Below are 15,854 nucleotides of genomic sequence, written 5' to 3'. Positions count from 1 at the left end.
GCACAGTGACCAGCATAGAGAAAGAGATCAGTATTTGTTAAGCAAGCTAATGAACGACTTCAAAATGAAGTTATGAGGTTGAATAAGGTTGAGAGCAAAATGGCTATATCAAGAAAGGCTCATAACAGGGGGACTTGTTCTAGAATCAGTTTTCAAGAGATGAAGGAATGAGAGTAGCTGAGATGCAGAGCCATCTCACTACCCCCAAGAAACGTCCCTCCCCTCTTGGCCTCCTCTTGATCCTCTTCAGTTTCCTTTTAAAGTCTGATTAAACGGGGGTGTTAGCAATCATCCTATCAAGCATCTGAATATCCTAAACTCAATATGACTGAATAGAACTCTTAATTCTAACCCCACATCTCCCTCATAGAAATGTGCTTCTCCTGCATACTTCAACTTCATATGGTTCTTGATTCTTCTTTCCCCTTCATGCCTTCCACATAATCCTCTGGCATGTCCTGTGATTCTACTCTCAAAGCACATACTGAAGTTATCCACTTCTCTCCATCCCTACTTGATGACCCTGGTCCAGGCCATTCAGATTAATCCTAATAGAACGTAACTTGTCTCCATGCTTCTTCCCCTTTGGTGCCTCTCCCTTCTCCCTACAATCTATTCTCCCCTGAGGAGCCACAGTAGTTTCCTAAAAATGCCAATCAGAACATGTCACTCCCTTTTAAAAAAATCTACGAAGTTTTCCCACTATACCTAGAATAAAATCCTAACCCCTTCCCCTCATCTACAATGCCCTCGCCATCCGGACTCCCTACTCCTGCCCCACCCCATTCTACTCCCACCTCATCTGCTCCAGCCACACTGGCCTTTCCTATCTTCTAAAACACAAAACTCCTTCCTAAGCTGGAGCCAGCCTGAGGGCCTAGCATTCTCTGGAACACTCTACCTAAGAATCTTTACTTTGCTGCCCCTTTTTGGCCGTTTAGTTCTCGGCTCACTGTCACTTTCCACCTTTTCAGCAGCCTTTCAGATCACTGTTGCACCACTTCCCATTAAACGTCAACCTAGGATTCTGGTTCCTTTCTTAATAGCATTCATGACTTGAAATCTTATCTATTTACTTGCTCCATGAGAATAGGACCTTGCTGATCTTGTTCATTGTATCCTCTAAGCCTAGAAAACCAAGAACAGTGCCCGACCCACAGGAGACATTTAATAAATATTAAATATTGAGTGAATTACACACTGCTGTTATACTCAAAGATCTTTTTTTCCTGGCAAACTGATCTCAAAGGAAAAGCAAGGTATTTACCACACATACATACATGTTACAGAATCTTAGACTTGGCTTTGGAAAGCTTAGGACTAGGTCAACATACAGAGCTATTCTCTGTATCAAATTTTACAACCGATCTTGATTTTTGCACTGGATAGTGACTTCATTTCAATTCTGCAACCACTTAAAATGACTAACATATACTAACAGTGTTATTATGTGCATATCTTTTTTTCAACAGTGCTTAAAGCTTAATAGATATACTAGGATCCTCTGAGAAACTGCAGTCAATAAAATTTTTCTGGAACGTAGTATTTCATAAAGTATATTCAATGAATAAGATTTTAATGTATTCTCTCTATACAATGTTACCAAAGAAATATTCTTCTCTGGCTTCAAATAAGGTAATACCCTTTGAAGTATCAAAAATAAACCAACTCTTAAAAGAAGACAAAAGAATAAATGGAAGCTTTTATTAGTGAAGCAAGTCAATTTATTATATTTCCAACATGGCCTTCTTCCTCTATAATGAAACAAACTATAATACTTTACAACATAACTTAGTTTTTTAATATTTCAGAAGGGAAAGATTTCTTTGGGAATTTAGGAAAGCAAATATTTTGGGAAGAATAACTACAAGAAGTTATTTTTTCAACTTTAATACAGTAACAGCTTGCCCACCCAGGTATATTACCCAGCATTTTTCCTTTTAACAAATCCATCAAGTATTAGCCAACAAAGCCAACCTACTTTTAGAAAATGAGGCAGAAAAGGTTTATATTTAAATAGGAAACAAGCAATCTAAATACCAATCACATGTCACTTTAACAAGGCAATTTATTTACATAATTAGGTATAAATTATTAATTATGTTAAGGTCCTAGCAAAGACTCAATTGGTCTATCAAGTTCGAACAGCACTCATCTGGCTATGAAGGTAGACATTAAAATGGAATTGGGCCTGTTTGAATAAGGGGAAAAAAATCTTCATTACTGCACATTTTCTGTCATTAAAAACAAGGATTATTAAGTCAGGGACATCTTGGTTCTGAACCTCTCCATTTTTGTTGGAAGAAGACTGACCATCTCTTTGCTAAGTTCTAGTTCAACTTCTATTTCCTGGGCAGCTTCAGGGTGCTTCTCACAGTAATCAACAATAAATTTGTAATGTTCCAGTGATGTTGCCATATTTTCTAGCTCTTTCTTGGGATCTGCAGTGATGATTTTGCCATAGAGACGGGCAACTCGAAACTTAGCTAACATGGCAGGGCGAAGAACATCGTCCCCTATATGCTCAGGAAATACTTTATTTGGGTCTCTCAGGGAGTCTAAGAAGAGCTGGTAGTACTTCAATGCTGACTTATTAAGACTATTTATTTTTTTCACGATGTGTGAATCAGGATCCCTCAGCTTGTCAGCTATGGCAATCTTCAAATCCATCATATCATAATAAGCATGTGCAACTTCAAACTGAATCTGTCTGTTGACCAACAAATAATACTGTGGATTCAGGTCCACAATTAGGGGCTCTAGCATAGCTATTCTGCGTTTATGCATCTTGCACCGTCTCTCCATGTCAGTTTCAAAGAATGCAAGCACCTTAAACAGAGCACTGTGGTCCTGGACAACTTCAATATGGTCAGTGACATAACCATCAATCTGAAAGAACTCTTTTGCCTCAAAAACATAGTGCTGACCCATTAAGAAGAGCTCTCTGGCTTCTTCAAAATCTGAAGGTCTCAAATAGCTCACTTTCTCTTCCACTGCAGAGATGGCATCACACAGTTCGCCGGTTCCAAACTGCACAGCTTTTTTCCTAACACTTTCTTCCTCATCTAGTTCTTTCTTCCTTAAAGCTCTAAGTTCAGATTGTTTATCAAGATCAAGCTCCCCTATGTTGTCCTGAAAGAAAAAAATAAATTATGGTTGAGGACAGACACTGGTCTCCTGCTGTCAATACTACAGCAAACTTAAGAGTAAAGATAAATCCTCTTCCCAGCCTGGTTTAGGGAGGTGATATAATCACATCTTTTAAAACTTCTTTCTAATTATATTCCACTTATACTAAAAATGAAAGAAACTAGGAAAAAGTAAAACTGCTTATTACTTTCCTCTTTGGGGAACTAACTCATTTATAGTTGCTCTTTCAGGTAAGATAAATGCATATGAAAACTTTAAGAGCCGTGAAACATTATATACATCTAATACATTATTAGTAGTATTTTAACATTAGAGTAAGATTGAAATCTACATCCTAAAAATATTGTGTAGAAATGCAATTAAGATTAACAACATGATGTTTATGCTAAGTTATTTACTGAAATATATTACAGAGAAATGCTCTAGGTCTCTTAAAGATACTAAAATAAAGACAGAGTTAAATCTACTCATAGCTAAAGTTATCTCCCCTACCTCCTGGAGCCAAAAAAAAAAAACTAAGATGGTTAAAAAAAAAAAGACTAAGCTCATTCTCTTCTTCCTAGACAAGAAAATTAAACATCAGATCCCTCAGTGGACAGCCCCAAGGCCTTCTCTTTTCATTTGAAGTTGTCTCTCTAGATCTGCATTGTTCAAAACAGTAGCCATTTGCTGCGTGTGGATGGCTATTGAGCATCCGAAATGTCCAAACTGAGATGTGATCAGTATAAAATAATACATACCCAATTTCCAAGACAGTACAGAATTTAAAATAGCTCAACTCTTTAGTATTGATGGCAAACAGAAATGATTATTTCTTTTTATATTCTAGGCTAAGAAATATAAATTTCACCTGCTTCTTTCCTTTTCTAACGTAGCCACTAGAAAACTTAGAATACCAGCCACATATGTAATTTTATTTCTATTGGACAGCACTGCTCTACACAGGTGACTCCATCCATACCCACGGTTGCAACTGCCATCCATGGGAGGAGGACTCACAAATCTACAGGTACGACCTGGACCTCTTCTCAAGCTCCAGATCCATAACTACAGCTCCCCACACAACATCTCCTCTTCTCAGAAGACTCAGACACCTCATCCTCAACATGTCCACAGTGGAACTCTTACTCTTCAGCAAACACGTTCCTATTCTAGTAGTAGTTTAGTGAAGGACACTCCATCGATCTGGACAGCCAGCAGTCAAGGAATCATCCGTGAGATGTTCCTCTCCTCTCCCCTTTACCCCACACTTCCAATCCATCATCCAGTCCTTTACATCTGCCCCCTAAATACCTCCTGAATGCATTCTTTTCCACCATCTCTTTTGCCACCATCCTAGACCAAGCTCCCTTCACATCTCACCTCCACTGTTCCAATGGTCTTCTAATCTCCCCCATCCACTCTTGCTTTCCCTCAATTCATTCTCCATTCTGCTACCTAAGTGATCAGTCCAAAAACTCTCCAAGGCTTCCATTCATTGAAGGCCCTGCTTGTTCTATCCCATTCTTTCTTTCTTTTTTTAAAATTAATTCATTTATTTTTGGCTGTGTTGGGTCTTCGTTGCGGTGAGCGGGCTTCTTATTGCGGTGACTTCTCTTGTTGCCGAGCGTAGGCTCAGTAGTTGTGGCGCACAGGATTAGTTGCTCCGCGGCATGTGGGATCTTCCCGGACCAGGGCTCGCACCCGTGTTCCCTGCATTGGCAGGCGGATTCTTAACCACTGTGCCAGCAGGGAGGTCCCTGTTCTATCCCTTTCTAACTCTATCGTATATCACATGTGCTCTCACTCTGCTCCAGCCTCACAGGCCTTTATTCCATCCCTTCTAACACCATGCTCCCTATGCCATAGAACTTTTAAATGTGCGGCTTCAGCTCCTTGGAATGCTATGCCTTCTCATTCCCAAAGCTTCCTTCAGATGTTACTTCCTCCTGCTATGACTTCTCGTATCATGTGTCTCTCCTTTGTGGAACTTACTAAAATTGCACTTTCATACGAAGTAAAAAAAAAAAACCAAGTCTATTTTTGTTCATCATAGTACAAGGACTACCATAGAGCTGGCAGAAATACTTAAATTTGTATATGTTATTAAACTTGAATTAAAGAAGGTTTTTCAGGTAAACAGATGATCGAAGGATAAAGTTAAAGTAACAAAGCCAGATTAAGGAAAATCTGAGTAATTTAGTAGCATGGCAACTATTTGAGTTTAAAGTAACCAGGTGATAAACTCTAGTGCCCCGTCTGGAAAACATCAACTAAAGGAAGGGTAAGAGGTTAAATCACACAGGGTGTTTTTGCTTGACACAATTACTTCAAATGCAGGCCATAAGTCTCTAAATCTTGTTTACTTAATGTGCTTCCTGGCTGCTTGTTTGTTTACATGCTTTCTAGGCTGCTTTCTGAGCAGAAGAAAGCTGACAGATTTTCCTGGCAACTTCTCTAGACATAAAGCTCCCTAGTTTTTCTCCCCACTTCCTTTCTTTTCCAAACATGCCTCATCTTTACCCTCTACCTCTAAAGTGCTCTCATCTTTGAAAGACCCATGCTTCTGGGAGTTTGTGGCTTGTTTGGTTTTATTTTGTTTAGTAGTTTCACAAGGTTCTGTATTTACTGAAACTGATTATACTTTAATGCATGTAAATAGAAAAGCAGCATAATAACTCCTTCAGGAAAGTCTCCAATGTATCTACACTTAGTATGGTGCATCCAAATGATTTATTTTCCTCTGTAGTGGTTAGGAACTAGAATCCATTAGGTATGGATCAGTAATAACAATACCAATGATGGTAGTGAACTTACTGAGAACTTATTGAGAACTTGGTTATGTCTCAGGCACTTTTCTGAGCCCTTTATATATGTTTAACTCTCACAGCAACACTATTAAGTACTATTATTACCCCCATCTTACTTGTGAGGAAATTGAGGCAAAGAGAAGTTAATTGCCATGAATACACAGCTACAAACTAGCAGGGCTGTTTCCAGATACATTTATACTTTTTCTCAAATATATATTTACTCTATAAAGTATGTAAAATTAGTAAGATTCCTGCCATCAAGTTGCTTATAGTCTAAAAAGAGGTAAAGGAATAAGATAAGAATATGAATAGGGGGCATCCCTGGTGGTGCAGTGGTTAAGAATCTGCCTGCCAATGCAGGAGACACAGGTTCAAGCCCTGGTTCGGGAAGATCCCACATGCCGCGGAGCAACTAAGCCCGTGCGCCACAACTGCTGAACCTGCACTCTAGAGCCCACGAGCCACAACTACCGAAGCCCACATACCTAGAGCCCGTGCTCCACAACAAGAGAAGCCACTGCAATGAGAAGCCCGTGCTCCCCACAACTAGAGAAAGCCCAAGTGCAGCAACGAAGACCCAATGCAGCCAAAAATAAATTTTAAAAAATAATTTTTGAGAACCTGTTGTGTCTGGAGATTAGTATACGATACGAATACGATGAAGACTCCTTCTCATGGAGCTTATTCTCTATCCAAAGGGAAGTCTTGAAGGAAGAGGTGTTATTTGAGATGGCCTCGATTGATGAGTAAGATTTGAAAGGGTTGAGATGGGGAGAACAAGAAACAAATATATATGAGAGCATTCTGCATGCCTTGAATAATACACATGCAGTGAGTATGCAGTGAGCATACTCCCCATTTTAAGCTTTTACTTAACATCCTGCTATTTAAGAAAGAAAAGACCACTTCTGACTGTATTACCTGCATGGAAAGTTGGGCATTCTGCATGAGAGTCAAACAGTATTTGATCCAGCATCTTGCTATTTCCCCTTTTCTTTGGTGATAAAGCTCTGGCACATCTCCTTCAGCTTCAGTAGCTAAAATGATACATGATTTGAATAAGTTAACGGTCACAATTGTAATTTTTCATTGTGTACTGCATTCTTTTTTGTATCACTTTCCCCCCCCATTATAAAAGCAACAAGTCCTCACTGAAGCAGTGGGGAAAAAAAAATTCCTACCACCCAGAGGTACTCACTATTACCTGCATATTTCTTCTAGTTTTTTCTTATGTATTACATATAGGTAAAAACTAAGGTCACCATGTATATTAAATTTTGAATATAGGCATACCTCAGAGATATTGCAGGGTTGATTCCAGACCACTGCGATAAAGCGAGTCACACGAATTTTGTTTTCCACAGCATATAAAAGTTATGTTTGCACTATACTGTAGTCTATTAAGTGTGCAATAGCATCCTGTCTTAAAAATGTACACATCTTAATTAAAGATACTTTATTGCTAAAAAATGCTAACCATCATCTGAGGCTTCAGAGAGTCAAACTTTTTTGCTGGTGGGCAGTCCCGCCTCAGTGCTGGTGGCTGCTGACTGATCAGGGTGGGGGGGCCGTGGCAATCTCTTAAGACAGCAGTGACGTGTGCTGTGCTGATGGACTCCTCCTTTCACGAACAATTTCTCTGTAGCGTGCAATGCTGTTTGACAGCATTTCACCCAATGTAGAACTTCTTTCAGTGGTTGCTGAAGGGTGGGGGGGCCGTGGCAATCTCTTAAGACAGCAGTGACGTGTGCTGTGCTGATGGACTCCTCCTTTCACGAACAATTTCTCTGTAGCGTGCAATGCTGTTTGACAGCATTTCACCCAATGTAGAACTTCTTTCAAAATTGGAGTCCATCCTCTCAAACCATGCCACTATTTCATCAAATAAGTTTATGTACTATTCTAACTCCTTTGTTGTCATTTCAAGAATCTTCACAGCATCTTCACCAGGAGTAGATTCCATCTCAAGAAACCATTATCTTTGCTCATCCATAAGAAGCAACTCCTCATCTGTCAAAATTTTATGAGATTGCAGCATTTCAGTCACATCTTCAGGCTCGACTTTTAGTTCTCAAGCTATTTCTACCGAATCTGCAGTTACTTCCTCCACTGAAGTCTTAAACCCCTCAAAATCATCCCTGAGGGCGGGAGTCAGCTTCTTCCAAACTCCTGGGGTTTTTTTGTTTGTTTTTTAATTTATTTATTTTTGGCTGTGTTGGGTCTTCATTTCTGTGTGCAGGCTTTCTCTAGTTGCGGCGAGTGGGGGCTACTCTTCATCGCGGTGCGCAGGCTTCTCATTGTCCTGGCTTCTCTTGTTGTGGAGCACAGGCTCTACACGCGCAGGCTCAGTAGTTGTGGCTCACGAGCTTAGTTGCTCCACAGCATGTGGGATCTTCCCAGAGCAGGGCTCGAACCCACGTCCTCTGCATTGGCGGGCAGATTCTTAACCACTGTGCCACCAGGGAAGCCCCAAACTCGTGTTAATGTTGATATTTTGACCTCTTCCCATGAATCATGAATGTTCTTAATGGCATCTAGAATAGTGAATCCTTTTTCCAGAAGACTTTCAATTTACTTTGCCCAGATCCATCAGAGGAATCACATCTATGGCAGTGATAGCCTTATGATTTTTTTCTTCAAACAGTTAAGACTTGAAAGTTGAAATTACTCCTTGATCCACGGGCTGCAGAATGGATGTTGTATTAGCAAATGTGAAAACAACGTTAATCGCATTGTATATCTCCATCAGAGCTCTTGAATGACCCAGGTACATTGTCAATGAGCAGTAATCTTTTGAAAGGAATTTTTTTTTGAACAGTAGGTCTCAACAGTGGGCTTAAAATATTCAGTAAACAATGTTGTAAACAGATGTGTTGTCATCCAGGTTTTGTTGTTCCATTTACAAAGCACAGGTAGCATAACTAGCATAGCATAATTAGCACAATTCTTACGGGCCCTAGGATTTTCAGAATGGTAAATGAGCATTAGCTTCAAGTTAGTCACCAGCTGCACTAGCCCCTAACAAAAGAGTCAGCCTGTCCTTTGAAGCTTTGAAGCCAGGCACTGACTTCTGTCTAGCTATGAAAGTCCTAGATGGCATCTTCTTCCAATAGAAGGCTGTTTCATCCACATTGAAAATCAGTTTAGTGTAGCCACCTTCATTAATGATCTTAGCTAGATCTTCTGGATAATTTGCTGCTTCACCTTGCACTTTTACGTTATGGAGACAGCTTCTTTCCTTAAATCTCATGAATCAACCTCTGCTAGCTTCAAACTTCTCTTCTGCAGCTTTCTCACCTCTCTCAGCCTCCACAGAAATGAAGAAAGGTAGGGCCTTTCTCTGGATTAGGTTTTGGTTTAAGGGAATGTTGTGACTTGTTTAATCTTCTATCCAGACCACTAAAACTTTCTCCAGGGCTTCCCTGGTGGCGCAGTGGTTGGGAGTCCGCCTGCCGATGCAGGGGACACGGGTTCGTGCCCTGGTCTGGGAAGATCCCACTTGCCGCGGAGCGGCTGGGCCCGTGAGCCATGGCTGCTGAGCCTGTGCGTCCGGAGCCTGGGCCCGTGAGCCATGGCCGCTGAGCCTGTGCGTCCGGAGCCTGTGCTCCGCAACAAAAAAAAAAAACTTTCTCCATATCAGCAATAAGGCTGTTTTGCTTTCTTATCATTCGTGTGTTGACTGGAGTAGCACTTTCAATTTCCTTCAAGAACTTTTCCTTTGCATTCATAACTTGGCTAACTTGCACAGGAGGGAGTATCTTTTGGCCTATTTTGACATGCCTTCTTCACTAAGCTTAATCATTCCTAGCTTTTAATTTAAAGTGAGAGATTTGCAACTCTTCCTTTCACTTAGAGATCATTGCAGGGTTATTAACTGACCTAATTTCAATAGTGTTGTGTTCTCAGGAAACAGGGAGGCCGGAGGAGAGGGAGGAAGACATGGGGGAACAGCCAGTCAGTGGAGTAGTCAGAACACACATTTACCAATTAAGTTCACCATCTTATATGGACACAGTGGCGCCCGAAAACAATTTCTTAGACCTTAGAACAGGTACATGTGGGTGATTAATACTATTATTAATCGAATTAGATTAATAAAAGGATTGCTCATACAGGTTTTTCGAATACTTTAGGATAAGAATTCTATAATTCATGTATGTCTACTTGGATTCTTTTTTTTTTTTTCCATTATGGTTTATTACACAATATTGAATACAGTTACAACAGGACCTTGCTGTTTATCCATTCTATATATAATAGATTGCATCTGCTAGTCACAAACTCCCAGTCCAACCCTCCCCAACACCATCCCCCGGCAACTCCAAATCTATGCACGGATTCTTAAGAGGTAGGTTGTTGAAAGCAGTTTCCTCTAATTGTTTAAGCATTTGCTTTTACCACCTTGCCTAAGCTATGGTCTCTGTAAATGAAGAAATAGTGTTGAACAAGGTGAAGGTTAGCATAGCTCCTAATCAATTTGTCAAATTCCAATTTAGCAGAATCCAAATTGAAGTGGATTTTTCATAAATTAAAAGCAGTCCTGAGTGGAAAGCATCCCCCAAAACAATGTTTGGAATGATGGGGGTGATTTAATGAAGGGTCAAATATTTCATTTTGTAATGAGTCCCACGTCCAGTTTTACCAAAATACTGTTACATCTGTGGAAGGAATTTATTTTTGCAAAGAACAATTTTTTAATTTTTCATGGTTTAAATTATTTTGGTTTTCACTAGTATTTAAAAAAAATCCTTCATAACATGAAGTAATATTTTCAATCATCATGTTAGATTTAATGCAGTATGGCCATTAATCTGTGTACTTTGCTCTGCCTTTATAATCTTCCTTTTTCCATCAACATGGGTGTGACACAAATGCCAAGTACAGCAGGCACTGCCCAGCTCTACAGGGAGAGAATCAAGTTGCTCACCTCCCAAGCAACATGGAAGCACAACACTGATGTAAGTCACCAGTCAGTTGGATCGTCTCCTTCAGGTGAACATTCAGTTCCGTAGAAAAAGTGGTTTTTAATCCCAACAGTAAAACTTTCTACCTGGATTCTCTTATAAGGAAACAATGTATAGCCGATTCTCATTGTTCCTGGTAGTTATGTTCTATAAAGTTGCTGTGAAAAGTGAATTAGGGAATGCTAAGACATCACTCCTAGGGCAAATACAGGGTTACGTTCTGATGAGGTTCTGGTCACAATATTTTCATCAACTGATCAATATATAACCTTATTTTAATGTGTTTCTGTTTAAAGACACCTTATTTAATATATAATTGACTCATTAACATTGACATTAACATTGAACTCATGACCAATAGCACTGTAGCTTGTGCTGTATTTTCTCCAGAAGGCACATCCCAGCCTTCATGTGCTCAGGAACACTAGATACCACTTCAGCACTACACTTGGGGGCCATTTTAAACAATGAAATCACCAACAAAATGCAAAAAAAACCAAAATGTGAAAAATGTGGCACTGAGTGATTTAGACCACAAAAAGGATACTTGTTTATAGTATGAGAGCTGAAACAAGAAGGTGGATCATTGCCTTGTTCAACCTCAGCTGGTAATGTGCACCTCAGGTGCCTCAAATCCTTTTCTGTCTGCAAATGACCACACAAGTGCCTCGAGTACTGATTTTTGGGGTTAGGAGTAAATTGTGGCAAGTAGGCAAATTCAGAAATATGGAATCTACAAATAATGAGGATTGACTATTTTGGAACCTGCACTTACATATGAAGTCCTTGATCTTTCCTTTTCAGAAATAGCTTATGGATCTGGGTAATTGACTTCCTTAAGGTTTGGAAGCAAAAGTTACTGGATTGTACACCTTACTAAAATGTGCTCAGAGGTCCTGTCCTGGTGGGCATATTACTGATTTTATTTATTTTTTTGAATGTTTATTTTATATTGGAGTATAGTTAATTAACAAGGTCGTGTTAGTTTCAGGTGCACAGCAGTGATTCAGTTATACATAGGATATATTTGTATCCTTTTTCAAATTCTTTTCCCATTTAGGTTATTAGATTTTTTTTAATCTATCCTATGACAAAGGCTTTACTGACAACTTTCCATACAGTTAGTCAAAAATTAAAAAAATACAAAACACAGCAGACAGCATCTCACACACTAGAAACCAACATGACAGAAGTCCCTTCTCAACACTGTAGAAAAACAAAACAAAACCAAAAAACCCAAAACTGAGAACTTAGTTTTGGTGGGGGACAGAACTTTGGTCCCCTACCCAATGAACTGAAATATCCCAGCAGAGAATCAAACCAAAGTGGTAAGATGGGGGTGGGGGGTGGGTGTCAAGATTTTTAAATAACTGCTTTTGTGACAAACGAGCTGGGAAAGACAGGTTTGGGCTAGGCTGAGTCCCTTAGTAAAACTATCAGGTTATTACAGACTACTGAGCAGAGAGTTCCCTATGCTATAGAGTAGGTCCTTTTTAATTTTTAAAAAAATATTTATTTGGCTGCACTGGGTCTTAGTTGTGGCACACGGGATCTTCGTTGTGGCCTGCAGGATCTCTTGTTGTGGTGCGCAGGGCTGCTTTCTAGTTGTGGCAGGTGGGCTCTAGAGCAAACAGGCTTAGTTGCCCCGTGGCATGCTGGAACTTAGTTCCCCAACAAGGGATCGAACCTGCACCCCCTGCATTAGAAGGCGGCTTCTTAACCACTGGACCACCAGGGAAGTCCCTCCCTGTAGGTAACCTATTTTAAATATAGCAGTGTGTACATGTCAATCCCAAACTCCCAATCTATCCCTCCCCAGCACCCTTCTCCCTGGTAACCGTAAATTCAATCTCTGTGAGTCTGTTTCTGTTTTGTACAAAAGTTCATTTGTATCATCTTTTGTAGATTCTGCATATAAGTGATATATATTTGTCTTTCTCCATCTGATTGACTTCACTTAGTATGATAATCTCCAGGTCAATCCATGTTTTTGCAAATGGCATTATTTCATTCTTTTTAATGGCTGGGTAATATTCCATTGTATATATGTACCACATCTTCTTTATCCATTCATCTGTTGATGAACATTTAGGGTGCTTCCATGTCTTTGCTACTATAAACAGCGCTGCAGTGAACACTGGGGTGCACGTATCCTTCTGAACCATGATTTTCTCCGGAGATATGTCCAGGAGTGGGATTGCTGGGTCATATGGTAGCTCTGTTTTTAGTTTCTTAAACTTCCCTACTGTGCTCCACAGTGGCTGCACTAATTTACATTCCCACCTACAGTGCAGCAGGTTTCCCTTTAATCCACACCCTCTCCAGAATTTTTTATTTGTAGACTTTTTGATGATGGCCATTCTGACTGGTGTGAGGTGATACCTCATTGTAGTTTTGATTTGCATTTCTCTAATATTTAGCAATGTTGAGCATCTTTTCATGTGCTTGTTGGCCATCTGTATGTCTTCTTTGGAGAAAAATGTCTGTTTAGGTTTTCTGCCCATTTTGATTGGGTTGTTTTTTTCTGTTGTTGAGCCATATGAGCTGTTTGTAAATTTTGCAGATTAATCCCTTGTCTGTGGTGTCATTTGCAAACATTTTCTCTCATTCTGGGGGTTGTCTTTTTGTTTATGGTTTCATTTGCTGTGCAAAGCTTTTGAGTTTAATTAGGTCCCATTTGTTTATTCTTGTTTCTTTTATTTCCATTACTCTAGGATTTGGATTGAAAAAGATCTTGCAGTGATTTATGTCAAAGAGTGTTCTGCCTGTATTTGCCTCTAAGAGTTTTATAGTATCCAGTCTTATTTAGGTCTTTAATCCATTTTCAGGTTTTTTTTTAAATTTTTTATTGGAATATAGTTGCTTTACAATGTTGTGTTAGTTTCTTGCTGTACAGCAAAGTGAATCAGTCATATGTAAACATATATATCCACTCTTTTTTAGACTTCCTTCCCATTTAGGTCACCACAGAGCACCGAGTAGAGTTCCCTGTGCTATACAGTGGGTTGTCATTAGTTATCTAAGCATTTTAGAAGTCTTAGTATTGGACAGATGAATGGATACAGAAGATGTGGTGCATATATACAATGGAATATTACCCAGCCATTAAAAAGAATGAAATAATGCTATTTGCAGCAACATGGATGGACCTGGAGATTATCATACTAAGTGAAGGAAGTCAGATGGAGAAAGACAAATATATAATAATCACTTTAAAAATGATACAAAAGAACTTATTTACAAAACAGAAACAGACTCACAGAGAACGAACTTATGGTTACGGGGGGTGGGTGGGGGGCGTGATAGATTGGGATTGACATGTACACACTGCTATATTTAAAATAGGTTATTGGCTTCCCTGGTGGCGCAGTGGTTGAGAGTCTGCCTGCCGATGCAGGGGACACGGGTTTGTGCCCTGGTCCAGGAGGATCCCACAGGCAGCGGAGCAGCTAGGCCCATGAGCCATGGCCGCTGAGCCTATGTGTCCGGAGCCTCTGCTCCGCAACGGGAGAGGCCACAACAGCGAGAGGCCCGTGTACCACAAAAAAAATAAAATAGGTTAACTACAAGGACAGGGAACTCTGCTCAACAGTCTGTAATAACCTAAATGGGAAAAGAATTTGAAAAAGAATAGATACATGTATATGTATAACTGAATCACTTTGCTGTACACCTGAAACTAACATAACATTGTTAATCAACTATATTCCAATATAAAATAAAAACTTTAAAGGACTTCCTGGCGGTCCAGTGGTTAAGACTCTGCACTTCCAATGCAAGGGGCGTGGGTTTGATCCCTGGTTGGGGAACAAAGATCCCACTTGCTGTACAGTGTGGCCAAAAACTAAAAATAAAAAAAAAATAATTCCAGAAAGTTCCAAAAAGCAAAACTTGAATTTGCCATGTGCTGCCCATTATTTACATAGCATTTACACTGTATTTGGTATTATAAGTATACTCTAGAGATTTAATGTATACAAGAGGACGTGTGTTGGTTATATGCAAATACTATGACATTTTATATAAGGGACTGTAGCATCCAGAGATTTTTTGGTATCCATGGTGGCCCTGGAACCAATCTCCCTTGGATACCAAGGGATGACTCTACCAGAAGTAGAATTGCTGGATCATATATAGCTCTATTTTTAATTTCTTGAGGAACCTCCAAACAGTTTTCCATAGTGGCTACTACATCAATTAACAATCCTACCACAGTGCATATGGGTCCCCTTTTCTCCACATCTTCACCAACACTTGTTATTTCTTGTCTTTTTGATAATAGTCAATCTAATAGGTGTGAGGTGATAGCTCAATGTGGTTTTGATTTGCTCAAATATACATGTTAACTGTGATTTATAAAACCAAATGAAACACTATAATTAAACTAGATATTTGGACATATCACATATTGTACTCCAACCAAAAATGTATAATCTGAATGTTAGTGTAAAGAAACAGCAAACACCAATTGGAAAAATCTATGAAATAACTGGGCTATATATTTTCAAAAATATCTGTGATGAAAGGCTGAGGAACTGTTCCAGATTAAAGATGACTAAAGAGATGTGACAGCTACTGTGGAGAACAGTATGGAGGTTCCTTAAAAAACTAAATACAGAAACTACCATATGATCCTGCAGTCCCACTCCTGGGCATATATCCAGAGAAAACCATAATTTGAAATGATATATGCACCTCAGTGTTCATTGCAGCACTACTTACAATACCCAGGACATGGAAGCAACCTAAACCTCCATCAACAGAGGAATGGATAAAGATGTGGTACATATATACAACGGAGTATTATCAGACATAAAAGAACGAAATGCCATTTGCAGCAACATGGGTGGACCTAGAGATTGTCAAACTGAGCGCAGTAAGTCAGACAAAGATAAATCATGATATTGCTTAGATGTGGAATCTAAGAAAATGGTACAAATGAACTTAC

The 15,854-nt window shown here is 39.5% G+C and overlaps 1 protein-coding gene across 2 annotated transcripts in view; it reads right to left on the bottom strand.

The window, feature by feature from the left end:
- Positions 1-1,706: 1,706 nt before the first annotated feature.
- KIFBP (kinesin family binding protein) overlaps positions 1,707-15,854 on the bottom strand; it is a 37,302-nt gene continuing 23,154 nt past the window's right edge. For both annotated transcript variants that reach the window (XM_007121040.4, XM_007121041.4), the window contains exons 6-7: positions 6,864-6,979; positions 1,707-3,132 (exon numbers count right to left, since the gene is read on the bottom strand). In XM_007121040.4, coding sequence (XP_007121102.2) covers positions 2,257-3,132; positions 6,864-6,979 — 992 coding nt within the window. In that variant the 3' untranslated portion in view covers positions 1,707-2,256. The remainder of the gene's footprint in view (positions 3,133-6,863; positions 6,980-15,854) is intronic.

Source organism: Physeter macrocephalus, chromosome 20 (assembly GCF_002837175.3).
Source record: "Physeter macrocephalus isolate SW-GA chromosome 20, ASM283717v5, whole genome shotgun sequence".
NCBI lineage: Eukaryota > Metazoa > Chordata > Mammalia > Artiodactyla > Physeteridae > Physeter > Physeter macrocephalus.
This window is presented reverse-complemented; position numbering and strand designations above follow the sequence as displayed.